Raw genomic sequence first — 13,531 nt, 5'->3', positions numbered from 1 at the left:
CCATTACAAATTCTATCAAGCGCCTGTGACCCCAGAATCTGACAGCTCCCTGATAAGAGGCCCAGATTCTCTTTATCTCTCCCAGGCGAATTAGCTTCCCTCAACACCTTTGTCACGTTTTCCCCCATCTCCGAGCTGACCCCCCACAGTCAGAGACAGGTCGTTGGCAGATAAAAAGATCCTCTCTGGGCTAGAATTATAATTAAACACCTCGGTGCTTTCTGTCCGCCATTCAGAGAGTGCTTTAACCCTTGCTGCTCCGGCCTCCTTCTTTCTTCTCCCCTCCTACCTCATCGCCCCTTCCCTCGTTCTCCCCTTTCCTCTCTGTAAGGATAGACCTGCAGTTTCTTCATGTCTTTTATGGGGGACATGGTGTGGGGTAGAATTGTCTTACTTGCACTAAAGTTTCTCTAAAGGTAAAGACATGACCTTTAAACTTTAGACAGCACCCCAAGAACTAATCTTCTGCTGTTGAGCTGCTCTCAGAATTCATCTCCTTAATGGGTTCTCTCCTGGCTCAGGGCCCAGGGTACACATATACTTTGTCCCCCAGTTGTGTGAGGTTGGTCAATCCACGGCCCTGGAGGGTTCTGGAAGCTGGCAGGTCAGGTTGGGGTTTGGCCAGAGGTGTATAAGCAAACTGAGTTCCAGCAGGACCCTGGCGTGAGGTCTCTTACCGAGCTGTTCTGGCACTGGACGCTAGAGCTGTTGAAGCGCAGGGCAGGGACCCGATGGATGGCCCCCTGGATGTTGAGCACGCACTCGTAGCCACGTTGGCCAGACTGGGGCTGAGGCAGGTTTCGAGCCTTCAGGGTGATGGGCTTCACCTCTCCGACTGGAATTAGGATCTCCTCCGTGGGCACCAGCTGGGGACAGTCCTGAGGGGAGGAAGCCGAGAGGGTCCATCTGGACTTAGCTCACAGCTTCTTACTTGAACCAGGGCAGGGGAAGGGGCTGGATGCCAGGCCAGACCCTCGCATACCCAGGAGAGCCACCCACAAGAAAAGGCTTTACCTCATTTTAGGGTCACACACTGAGTCAGCAGGGAAAGTGAAATCCCTCTTAGCTCCTGCCCACCTCATTCCACAGACTGTCCTGTACCTAGCGTGTATGTGTTACAATTTAGGAATTAATTTTCAAGCACCAGTATGGCACGCTGTGGATTTTATCTCCCGAGACAGCAGATGAAAGAGTTGCCGCGTGTCCCTGCCCCTGACTCCAGCACCCCCGCCTCTGGTTCCCTCGGGTTCCCAGCTCCGGCTCTCTGGTCCTTGCACTGTCCGAGGCCCGGGGCATGTCGTTATCAGCAGCTCCAGCTTCTCAGCTCCAGCTGAGCTGGGCTTTCCAGCAAGGGGGATCAAGCCCTCCCAGCAATGGTCTAAATACTTGCTCGGGCTTTTTATCTCATTCCATTACCAGGCCCTGCGTGAGTGCCATGTTGCTTTGGAAAACAAAACCCAAACAAGAAAGTCATGGTAGGGAGGGGCCGTGGGAAGGATCCGGAGAGAGGAAAGTGAGAAAGAGAATTGATTTCTTTTTCAGTTCTATGTCTTGGATGCTGCTTCTCTACCAGAGATCCAATACTACCCCCAACAGGGCTCCAGGCCCCTCTTTCTGCCTTCCCTCCAGGAAGATCGGAGCCAGGTAGCCCCTGGCAGTGAGGCTGTGGAAGTCATCTCCGTGTGAAATCACTTGCCTTCTCCAGGGTCAGTAAGGAGTTCTTGCAGGTGGCTTCAGTTTCTCAATCCTCTTTTCCTTGACATTAGTTCCTGGAGGGATGCTTCGGTCTCCTGTTGCTACAAGGCCTAGAGAGGGTGCTACTGGCATTTGCTGCCTGAGAGCTGAGACAGGTAGGCTTCCTGCAAGGTGTGGATGGTCTCTGTTGAGGAAAGATGCCTCTTGATTGCCAGGAGAAATCTCTGTTAGGAGCCTTGTGAAATAGAGGTCTTTGCTAGGTATCTGGAGAGTCACTGCCTGGCTTGTTTTTTTTTAAACCTTGTGATTCTTTCCGTACCGAACGTAGAGTTCTAAAGTATCACTCTCTTCTTGAATCTACCTCTGGGCCTTTGTATGTGGTTTAGCCCACAGAACTGCCCACTTCTTGTGGACTTGTTGTCTTTATTGAGCTGTGAACGTCTTGAAGATTAGGAAGCATCAGATCCACCCCCTACACAGCTGGTCTTCATCTCAGTGTCTGAGGTATAGTGGGCATTTGATCACTATTTGTGGGAGGATTCAGTATAAAGAATAAAGCAATAACAGGATCTTCCAATTTCTTTTTAGTCCAGCTTGATAGATTTGTGAACGATGAGGTGAAGCTGTGCCTTTTGGAATCATCACGTGACTTGGAGGGAGTTTCAATCCCAACCCTGGGGCTGAAGATGGTCACGGCAGCTTGAACTACATGATCTCATCTATTTAGGAATCCTGAGAAGTTACAAAGAGCTGGAGCCAGGGGAAATGGCCTGTGGAAATCTGTCTAGGAAGGCCAGGATGGACTCTAGGATCACTGGGAGCTGCCCCTTGCCTGTCAGTCAGCAAGATGCACATGAGGACTCCAGGCAGATCCTTCCATGAGGAGGGACAGGATCCTAAGGCAGCCCCAGAACAGATGGGCCGTGTTCAGGAGCCAGTCACTCAAGCTGCCAACTCATAAACTTGCTCTTTACTGCACTTTTACTTTCATTCCCTGCGGGCACTCTTGACAGAGTCTTTCATATATTTATAGCCAAGGAAAAAAAAAACCCCAAAACAAAAAACAACCTGAACACCACTTTAGAGAAACCCAGGCATTGCATGGAAAAGGAGACGCTACTTTCTGTTAGTGGTTTTTAAAAAAATCAATATTGAATCTAATTGATTAGAATTTAAATTTGCTGTGGTATAATAGTGTGTGTGTGTGTGTGTGTGTGTGTGTGTGTGTGTGTGTGTGTATGTGTGTGTGAGAGAGAGAGAGAGAGAGAAATTTTCAGAATCTGAGCCAGTCAATGTATTATAAATGATGAGCTGTTGTTTCTCATCCCTTAATGAGCTCAGAGAATAAATTCAAATTTCAGTAGCAGGATCCTAAAGATGTGCTTTTAGAAATATGATGTCTCAGGTTAGTAAACAAGATGGTAGAATATTTTTAGCTTTGCTGACAAAAAGGGACAATTAGCCCTCCGTATCCATGGGTTATGCATCCATGATGGATTCAACCAACCAGGGACCAAAATTATTTGAAGAAAATAATAAAATGATTATATTTGTGCCGAACATGTACTGACTTTTCCCCGTGTCATTATCCCCATTATTCCCTAAACAAGAAAGCATAACAACAATTTAAATAGCATTTACATCGAATTAGGTATTATGGGTGATTCAGAGGTGATTTAAAATATATGAGAAGGGGCTGAAGTGTAGCTCAGGGGCAAAGCGCTTGCCTTGCAAGTGCAATGTCCTGGGTTTGATCCCCAGTACCAAAAAAAGAAAAGACAAAAATAATATATGAGAGGATGTGTGTAGGTTCTATGCAAATATTGCTCTCATTTTGTATAAGAGATTTGAGCATCTGGAAGATTTTACTGTTTTTAAGGGCTTTGGAACCAAGCCATTATGGATATGGAAGGATGACTATATACACAACACACATTCACACACTCACGTACATGTGTACACACACACACACACACACACACACACACACACACACACACACACACACACACTTTCTGCCCAGTCTAAGTGCAGTACAGCCTGAATAGATTTTATGAGTACTCTTATGAGATTTTGTTTTGCGTGTGTGCTGGTATTGGAGCTTAAACTCAGGGCCCGAATACTGTCCCTTAGCTTCTTTGCTCAAGGCTGGCACTTTACCACTTGAGCCACAGCTCTGCTTCCAGCTTGTTGGTAGTTAATTGGAGATGAGTCTCACGGACTTTCTTGATGTGGTTGACTTTGAAGTGTGATAAAACAGATCTTAACCTCCTAAGCAGCTAGGACTAGCATGAGTACCTGCTTCTTTCTTTCTTTTTTAAAAGTGGAATTAGAAAAGTTTCCTATCGTGTGCTATAGTGTGGCAACTTGATTTAGAGACAATGAGAAGTATTTTCTCAAATGCCTATGTAGGCTCCAAGATTGCCACAGTAACCCAAAGAATGCCTTGGACTTTGTTTATTTGGCCATTGAGCTCAGGTAAGGCAGAACAGGATTTTTTTCCCTTTCTCTAAGGCGCAGGAAAGAAATGGTTGTGTCCTAAGCAGATGCTGTCCATTTGGGGCACTCCACCCCCTGAGTCACATTTCTACTTCTGGTTTGGGGTGGTTAATTGGAGATAAGAAGCTAATAGACTTTTCCTGCCCTGAGCTGGCTTCGGACCTTGATCCTCACATCTCAGCCTCCTGAGCATCTAGGGTTCTACATGTGATCTACTGGGATCAGGCTTGCAGAATAATTTTATGACTGCTAGTAACAGTCTCAGAACTATCCACGACTTTCTGAATGACATCTTTAAGTTGTCTTCTCCCTCCTCTGTCTGCAGGCCCACTTAAGCCAGGCTGCCTTCTTCGTAGGCTTTTTAGTTTAAATCAAGATGAACAAATGTCTTGTTTGAGAATGCCCCCAGAGCTGGAGAAGAGGAGGAGGGAAGAGACCCTGATGCATCCTGGGGCTGCGTTGCCTCCTTAGGTTGGCTCTGCTCTGCTACATCCTTTGCTGGGGACCTGTTAGTCCTCAGAAACGACTCTCCCATGTGGAAATGGCATTATCTTCACCCACTGGACTTCAAAGAGAGAAAGCAGCCAGCATCCTGGGAAGCTAATCGGATTTATTTGGTTCTATCTTTCCCCCGGGACAGGGTGTAAAGAAGATATTTATGTATCTACATCTCGCTAGGCCTGGTTTAGCTATGGAGAGAGATGAGCTTTAATAGCTGAAAGCTGTACATACTGGTGCGCCCACTCGTTCGCTAACACTGTGTCACAGCCTGATCCCATCCAGGGAGCCAGAGGCTCAGGGGCCCCGTCCTAGAGGTGCTGTGCTCTAAGTGGTAGAGAGGTCTGGCTCACGACTTTAAAAATGCTCGAGAGATAGGTCCATTGGAATTCAGTTTCCTCATCTATAAGATGGTACCAATGATGAAAAGTTAGGCTGTGTAGAAGACAGTCTGGCAGGGGGATGTAAAAACGTGGTATAGGAGGTAACAAGCTGGATTAACAAATGTATTTAGTATTATTACTGCATATGGGGGGGGGGGGAGAGAGGCATGTATAATAAGCCCTCAGTGGACATCAACGACTAATATGCTAATTTCTGAACTGCATTCTGTGTGGCACAGCTGTTCTTGGTTGTCAGGCCTCGGTGTAGAATTGGCACAGCAGTCCTGGGGAAGGATGTGGGCAGATGCACCTCATATGCTGCTGTCGTTTTTCTCTGGAAATGACACTGCTGACCCATTTTCCATGGGAAGTCTCTCCATCTGTGGAGCTAGGTCTGTGCTGTTCCAGCCACACCCTGAGCCCTCACGACCAACAGCAAGGGGCCAGATGGAAGTCACACCTGCCAAATGTGGCCACGCCATTTGGGACTGCCATATTCCCATATTCACAGACCCTGATTTTTCTGTCAAAAGCAAACTCATCAGCTTTTTTTTTTTTTTGATGCCTGAGTTCTTTGTGGCCTTGGGTAAGCCCCCCCTCTCCACCAAAAAAAAAAAAAAAAACAACCCAAAAAACAACAAAAAAAGCCCCAAACACACAAAGCAACTGTTGGCATCTTGGTGACTACAGATGTCAGATATGAATTATGTGAATCTGAGAGGCTGTTTTGAGAATCAACTGAAATGCCATATGTCAGTGGTTCTCAATCTTCGGGCTCATCTGGGATGGGACCCAAGGATTTGAGTTTCTAACAAGTTTGCAGGCAATGCTGAGGGTGTCTTCCTGGATGAGCAGCACACGGAGAATCTGCCACAGGTGAAAAACTTACAAGTGTGTGATACACAAATATTGCTATAGTCATCAGTGGAGCTAACCAGTTACCTATTGCTTCTAGGAAGTAGTTAGTCATAATTTTTTTTAAAATAGAAAGTCGGGAGAAGGTCTTACTGGAAGTGTGAAAAAGATATTTAAGGAGCTCCAAAGAGACAGCTAAAGCTTTCCAGTTCCTAAAACAGCGTGGAGAAATCAGACAGGACTCCTGAGAGAGGGAGGAAAACCTTACTCAAGCTAGGAACATGCATTTTTGCTATTTCTAGAGTTTTCAGGAACAAGGTTTCCTCCACCCCCTTCCCCCAAAAGCAGAATGTTGGAAAGAAAAGAACCTGGCCTGGGAGCTATTTGCTGGGAAAGGATGTGTGACTGAGGGTGGCTGAAAGCTACTGTAGTCAACCTTGTTGGAAACTGGCACCCTATTTCCTCTCCTGAACAAAGTCAAGTGCTAGATGGAGTCTGGGTTTCCCTCTCAGCTGCCCAGAAAGTTAGTACCTAGGTGGTAAGAGGGTCATGTGCACATGACCAACATGGCAGTCATCCAACCCCACTCAGGGAGATGGGGAAGTGAGGGAGACAGGGGGAACCCTGGTTCTCCAACCCTAAGGACCAGCAAGGATAGAAAATGAGACTGAAAGGTCATGAGAAGTCTCCAGCTTTGTCCCTGGGGCTCTTTTGGTATTAATTTAATCCTGAGTATCAGGGAGCCAACAGCTACTATTCAGCCTGCTCTCTGCTCTCTGGAATGTCCGAATCTCTCCTAGGTGGCCAAGAAAAAGCTGAATTGTGGTGGCTCCTAAAGGCAGGAGGCTGGGCCTGCTTCCAATTAGTCTTTCGGGGCCCAGCCCTTGGGCCTCTGTGCACACCCCAGCAGAGTTTATTTGTCTTGCTCTTTGTGACACTCTGCTTGCCCTCGATCCAGCTGCAGGTCATGCTCAGGCTTGGCGTTGGGTTTCTTTCTGCCTGTGGGGTGGTCCCAGCACAAAGTGAGGGCAGCAGCTTCTAGTCCCCATATGAACTGGGGGACTACATCTCTGGGTTTGTGTCCTCCTCTATGTTTTGGATTAAGGAATTTAGCAGTTTCAAATGGACAACACGAAGGTCAATTTCTGAGACCATTGTACACAATCTTCTACTGCCCAGCCTTCACTCTGGCCGGGCCCTCTTGTTGTCTGCTCTCCCATTTAGCCAGTCTTCTAATTGACTCCCAGACTGGGTGAACCTATACCTTCAGCCCAGGAGCACTTTTCTCAGTGAGAAGACTGGTTTTGTACCTTTGCAGAATTCAAAGACTGGAGTTAATTTCTAGTGTTCACTAAGACCAGTGTAGTGCTTTGCAAGTTAGCTGCAAAGAAAAAGTCTTTTTGTTAGAGGAAAATCGCTGTGGACCATTCCTGGGATGTTAGGTGCCTGGTTCCGCCGTTCAGAGGTACCTGGGGGGGAGGCAGGGGTCTGCCTTAAACGCCACCTATGAGCACCATCTCAACGTCCCTCCAACTCAAGACAGACAAATTCTACTTTTCTGATGGCATAGGATGAGACACATTGTTTCACAAGAACCCAAGGCCAACCCTGTCAAGGTCTACAGCCATGGAAACCATCTCTATGGCCATCAAGGTTAGAAGACACAAGAGGTCTGTTCTTTGAAATCTCAGACAAACAGACACTATTTCTCATCTTCAGCACTCAGGTGCAGAGATTACAGCCCATCCATTTTTTTTCAAACATGTAGTTTACAGACATTCACTGAAAAGGTACTAAAGCTACGACATGATTCTTGCCTTCAAGTAGCTTTAAGTCTATTGCAAGAGAGAGATGTATGTAGAAAAGCCAGTAGTAGTGGATGAAACCCTGTAGTAATATTTATTAGTATTTGCAAGTTTTCCAAAAGATAGAACAAAAGGGAAATGGATACATATGCATATGTGCATTTGTATGAATACATTTGGTCTCTTGAGTTGTTCAAACCCCACTAGCCATGCATGAAAAGCACCAGACCCGGGAGACAGAAACTGACATAGCAGGCTTCACTGAACGGAGGCATACCAGGAACATGAAAAAAAAAGTCCACATCAATGAATAATCCATTGAATGGAATATTCATTGAATGGATAAACAGTGGAACATTTCACAAAGGCAGATCAGGCTTTAGCAATGGGGCTGGGAGTAGATGATCAAACTGGACATTCAGCAATGCCTGGTCCTTCCCACTAGCTGAGTTTCTCTGGCTTTCTCTTTCTTTCTACAAAACCACCCACCCAGTGACACATCAGAATGAAAGACTTCCTGAATTTTAGAGCTAGAAGAGAAATCAGCATGAAAGAGTGGTTGACTGAAGGGTCAGTTAAATTAGACTGAGTCTACAGTAGCCAAGCAAAGGGATATAGACTCAAAGACTGGAGGCCATTCCCTGAGTTCTTCTAACCACAGCGTCTGTGTGGTTGGGTATGGTTCCTCTAAGCTTTTAGTCTCAACCTCAGTTACCTCTAAGCTTTTCTGTAGGCACAGGTTCTTAGATGATCAGGACAAACAGCACGAGAGCAGTGATCGAGTCATTGAACTGACCATCTGAAGAGGAAGGGGCCCTCAGAGTTGCTCTATGCCATGGTGTACTTTCTTACCTCGGAAATGTTGATGCGGCCCTCTTGGAAGGAGCAGGTGGTAGGGTCATGGGTGCAGAGATTGCGATACTTGCACCAATGGCAGCGGAAGGCGCTGTTGACACAGGACAGGCACCTGCATAGAAGGGACAGTAAGAGGGAAGACTAGGCAACTGTGTGTCACGATCAAGTCTGGAAGTCTGTTTTGCTAGGCTTGGTCTTGTGGAGGGTAGATGGCTGGAGCATTGCCTAGCCTTGAGAACCATGGATTCTCTCTCCAACACATTCATGGCATCAGAAAAGTGGTGATAAATTGGGATCAGGGTGGGAATAATGTCACTTAAAAAGCAATAGTTTGCTGGAGTTGGGTTTTCTTTCCGGACAACTCTCCTTGAGATTGGAACTGGCCACGGTGGGAGTATTTCAACCACAGAAATGGGTCAAGAATCGCGTTCCTTCCTTCTTATCACTAGTAATTAAACAGCTACCAGCCCATTACTGCCCAGAAGACAGAGTAGCGCAGAGAGCACAGAGGTAGAAATTGGGCAGATCTGATTCTCGTCTTGCTTCTGCTGCTGCTGACATTGGGTCAGGCTGAGGAAGTCACTTCACTCTCCTAACCAAAGTTTCTTCATCTGTCTGGAATAAAGCATTCCTGTCTACTCCACAGGGCTGTTTGGTATCAAATAAGATAATGTCTAGAAATGGTTTTGAAAAGTATGGTAAATGTGAGTATTATTTTCACGAGCTTAAATCACCTGTTATTTCAACCTCTTGAATAACATTGGAGTGTTAGCAATCAGTTCATAGCATCTGTTTGGGGCTTGGGGGAGTTAACAGTATTAAATAGAAATTTGGTCCCACGACTCTGGTAGCCCGGGCATGGAGCCATGTATATGGCTCACATCTTTCTTGCCAGGGTGAGCATTTCTTTCTTTTTGTTTTTTTTTTTTTAACCCTGCTCCCCCTTGGAGGCAGTGTGTATTATTTTGGCTCCTTGTCTGTGATCAGACCAGTGTAATGAAAAAAAAAAATGTTTTTGGAGGGAAGAAGGTGCGTCTTTTGTACCCCTACTCTAGTGTTTCCTGAATAGACTGATACAAGACCAGGTTTGCAGTCTGGCGCCACCTGGTGGGGTTCCAATTACCTCTGGGAGTCTGGAGCTCATTCCAGGGGTCATTGCCAAGAAAGCAAAGGTGGATTTGGTGCATTAGTCCATCTTTCCCAGGCCCAATTATGTCCAAAGTTATGTAAGTTATGTAGTTTCTGAGATCAGCCCAATGTTAGTGCATATATTCTCTGATTGGTTAGCTTTGGATATCTCATGGTTCAAACAATGATAACAGTCAGGAATCAAAGGACAGCACCATCATTTGAGGCTCTAAACCTGGTTCTTTCACTGGAGGGTACCTCTGTGTGTGTGTGTGTGTGTGTGTGTTTGTGTGTGTGTGTGTGTGTATGTGTGTATAACTGCCTTTGTAACACTTATACTCTTTGGACCTCAGTTTGCCATAATAAAGAGGTAACTGGACTTGATTCTGTGACTTTTAACTATGAATGACAGGAGCAGAGAAGGGTAAGATCGATACTACTTAGCAATAAGATGGAATCTTTGCTGTCAAGGAGACCTGTTCCCCGCCCCCCCCCCCCCTAAAACTTGCTGCCTGTGACAACATCTTCGTTGCCATAGCAACCCATCATTGAAAATGGTTACATCACACTGGATTACCATGGAGATAACAATGGATTCTGTTACTACCACGTTAGTTTGTGAAGGAAGTTGAAAGGCTCTTTTTCAAAGAAGCTTGCATTTCCCAAAGCAGAGTTGGAATGCAGTAGCTAGTGGGCACTTTTGTCCAACTCAGCTACTGTGTAATGTAGCTCTGCCCTGCTCTGGTTACTACCAGCCATTTTTTTAAACCTCTTGTTCTATCATTCTCAGAATATTCCATTGAGTTGTCCCAGAGGGACTCAGTCAGGAATATCCCCTTTTCTTGACTACAGCAGAAATGTAGAACTAGATTATTCTAATCACGGAAATCAAGATCACAGAGGTGGAGAAAGAAGGAGGACTGGCTTACTTGTCTCCTTTCATAGCTAAAGATCCCCTTAGGGCTCAGCTGTAAGCTGTTGAGCCTATTGCGTCTGTAGCTTGGACTCCGCAGACTCAATACCTGTGGAGTGCTGCTATTCAGCAGATCTCCTGCCAGTCCTAAGCCCAGGCAATGGGAGAATGGGTCTTTAGATAATTTCCAATTCTGCCTCTCTCTGCACAGAGCTGTTGTTTGACCTCTCCCCTTACTAAATACTCTTGCTTTATTTAGCCTATGGCTCGGATATGGCCCTGTTACAGACGCCCATCTGGGTACAGAGTACCCAGCTTCTGTGGTCCAGTTTCTCTTCACCAGACAGGATCAGAACCAGCCAGTATAGATTTCTCCTCCACTTTTGACCTCTCATTCTGCCTGCATAATCCTTCTGGTTTTCTACACAGTTGTTAGATCTACAAGGTAAGAGCCAGGGAGAGAAGAAGCCTTGTGACCACATCTGGACCCAGACAAGGCTTTTCTCCAGAAGTACTTACAGTTGGTGGGCACTGCAGTTATAAAACTTGAACTCAGTACTGACAAATATCTTCCCTGTTTCTTTGGACCTCAGCTGCAGCTCTAGGCCAAACCAGTCTGTGGAAAATAAAAGGAATGGAGTGGAGTTAAAAACCTGGGGGCCAAACGGGCAACTTGAGAGACAGAGCAAATCATTAAGCCATTCAGGGATCTCTTGGTTATATGGAGTCCTCTCATTCCCTCTTGTTTCAAGAGAATCCCTTTGATGGATTACCAGGCAGCTCCTTAGACCCAGCCCCAGTGAAGCAGTAACAGATTCCATGGAGCCCTTCCAATATTCAGTTACTAAAACAATGCCTGAAGTACTGAGCTAGAACCCCTTAAGCTTCTGCTTCTATGGAAAGAGCCCTTCCCAAACCATGGAGTAGAGCCACTTCTGTTATTAGAAGGAACAGGCAGTGTTTAGGCAATGCACCCTTAAGCTACCTTAACTGATATGGGAGCCAGTCTTTCTTTGCTTCCTGAATTCCACTTCGGGGCAGGACCATTTGCTGTCAAACTCAAGCAAGTTGTACAGGCCAACATTAGCATCTCACATCTGAAGGCTTGGTCAAGCAACTTCTAGATCTGCTATTTGTGAACCTTGTCTTCATGACAGCAGAGCTGCCCCTAGCATGTGCTTTCCCCAGCGGACATTTCTTACCTTGGTCCAGAGGGATGGTAGGGACGTCTCTGGGCCCAGGTGACACACAGAGGACCTGGCTTCCAGATACTTTTCCCTCTACTTCTGTCAGGTTCCCAAAGGCACAAGAGATGCCCGCAGACAAATCAGGAGCATCGCTCACAACCAGGCTGAGCTGTGGGAGAAGCAAATTGCTCAGGAGATACAGGCATTAGGCCAGGCTTCCAGCCAGGACCTATTGCTCACTAATTTCCCCTGACCTCATCAATTAAAAAAGGACATTGGTCTAGGTGATCTTCCAACTCTGTCACTGAGCAGAGTCATAAATTTCTCAGTGGTGCACAAGGCCAAGGTATTTATTCATATTCTTATTAATGTTTCAATTTTGTCCAGTACCAAAGAGTTCTAGGGGTTAGGGCCTTTAGAGGAAAAGGTACCAAAATCGATCTCAGACCTTGCTCACATTTTTTTTTTTGACATGGAAATTAATTACAAGGCACCATGGGCACTTGAAAGTGAGTCATGAGCTGACGTCTTCATGAACAGGTCTAAGCTTGGGGTCCGGGGAGAGTGAGCTTCACCAGACTGGCCAGGAGCTTGCTAGACTGGTGGAAGACATGAATTCTATCCTTTACTTGTTGGACACTTAGGCTGTGGGTTTTCTGGAGTCTCTGCTTCTCTGTTCTTTCTGGGATCTCTACTTTCCAGTGGCAATCCTGGAATTGGGATGGAGGGGGAGTGTGGTTCACAAAAAGCTCACGGATCAGAAAAGTGACCACCAATGACTGATGTCCAATGACATTTCAGCCTCACCAGTTCGAAGACTTCCTTTTTTAGTGGGTAAAAATATAATAGATATTCAGAAAATTTTGTTAACTGAGCAAAATGCTGCTCTGAATTCAAGGCACTTTTCGATGAGCTCATATGCTATGGCCACAATGCAGTGTCTAGGTGGGATTTGAACCAGTAAGAAATGTGACTGGCTTCCTTTGGCCCTGAGTTGTGCCCAAGGGCTCATGGTGAAAATATCCCTGTGGCCTCCAAGTGGAGGACCACAAGAAGGTTGGATTCCTTTTGTCTTCCTATCAGCATGTGGCAGTGGTTTTCTCTTCACCATGTCACTCAGCTTCCCATGCATTTGTTTGTCCCTGAGTTTCGGTCCTAGGTTCCTTTCCATGGGCCTGAGAGACTTAGACTCAACCTTTCCTGCTTTGGCACCCACACTTCCTGGTGGGGTTGTACAAACCCCAATCACTAACTAATAACATTCGTGAATGCTCATAAAACCTTCAGAATGAAATAACAGTTAGGGCCTGAGGACATGAAATATTTTGGTTTGTTCTTTGGCAGGTGGTTAAAGGCTACTTTATTTTCTGTAATACATTGCCTTTGAATTGTCTGTCTTTCTTTTACCCCTCTTTACACACACACACACACACACACACACACACACACACACACCCCTAAACACACAAAGCAACTTGCAGATTTCTCAAGAGAGCTCAGCAAATCGAAGATTGTAAATATGGCATAGACTAAAGAATGTGTTATTTGGTATTGGGTAACACTGTGTTGTAGAGGTTTGTTACTCAATGCAAAATTTAGATTTACAAACAGATCAATAGATACTAAATTTACAAGCAGTGTGGGAAATGACTATACCCTACAGCAGGAGTTGTCCTAAGTTTTCTAGAAAGTTTCCTCGGAACGTTAAAAGTC

The 13,531-nt window shown here is 45.8% G+C and overlaps 1 protein-coding gene across 1 annotated transcript in view; it reads right to left on the bottom strand.

Moving 5' to 3' along the window:
- The window catches only part of Plxna2 (plexin A2), a 195,293-nt gene that overhangs the window by 62,176 nt on the left and 119,586 nt on the right, over nucleotides 1-13,531 (bottom strand). Inside the window, exons 6-9 of the mRNA XM_042681944.1 lie at nucleotides 11,834-11,987; nucleotides 11,151-11,247; nucleotides 8,588-8,702; nucleotides 678-878 (exon numbers count right to left, since the gene is read on the bottom strand). Of these exons, the coding sequence (XP_042537878.1) occupies nucleotides 678-878; nucleotides 8,588-8,702; nucleotides 11,151-11,247; nucleotides 11,834-11,987 (567 nt within the window). The remainder of the gene's footprint in view (nucleotides 1-677; nucleotides 879-8,587; nucleotides 8,703-11,150; nucleotides 11,248-11,833; nucleotides 11,988-13,531) is intronic.

The sequence above is a fragment of the Dipodomys spectabilis genome, unplaced genomic scaffold, assembly GCF_019054845.1.
Source record: "Dipodomys spectabilis isolate Male_0828 unplaced genomic scaffold, ASM1905484v1 ptg000069l, whole genome shotgun sequence".
Taxonomy (NCBI): domain Eukaryota; kingdom Metazoa; phylum Chordata; class Mammalia; order Rodentia; family Heteromyidae; genus Dipodomys; species Dipodomys spectabilis.
The sequence above is the reverse complement of the archived record's forward strand: the minus strand, read 5'-3'. Positions and strand labels throughout refer to the sequence as shown.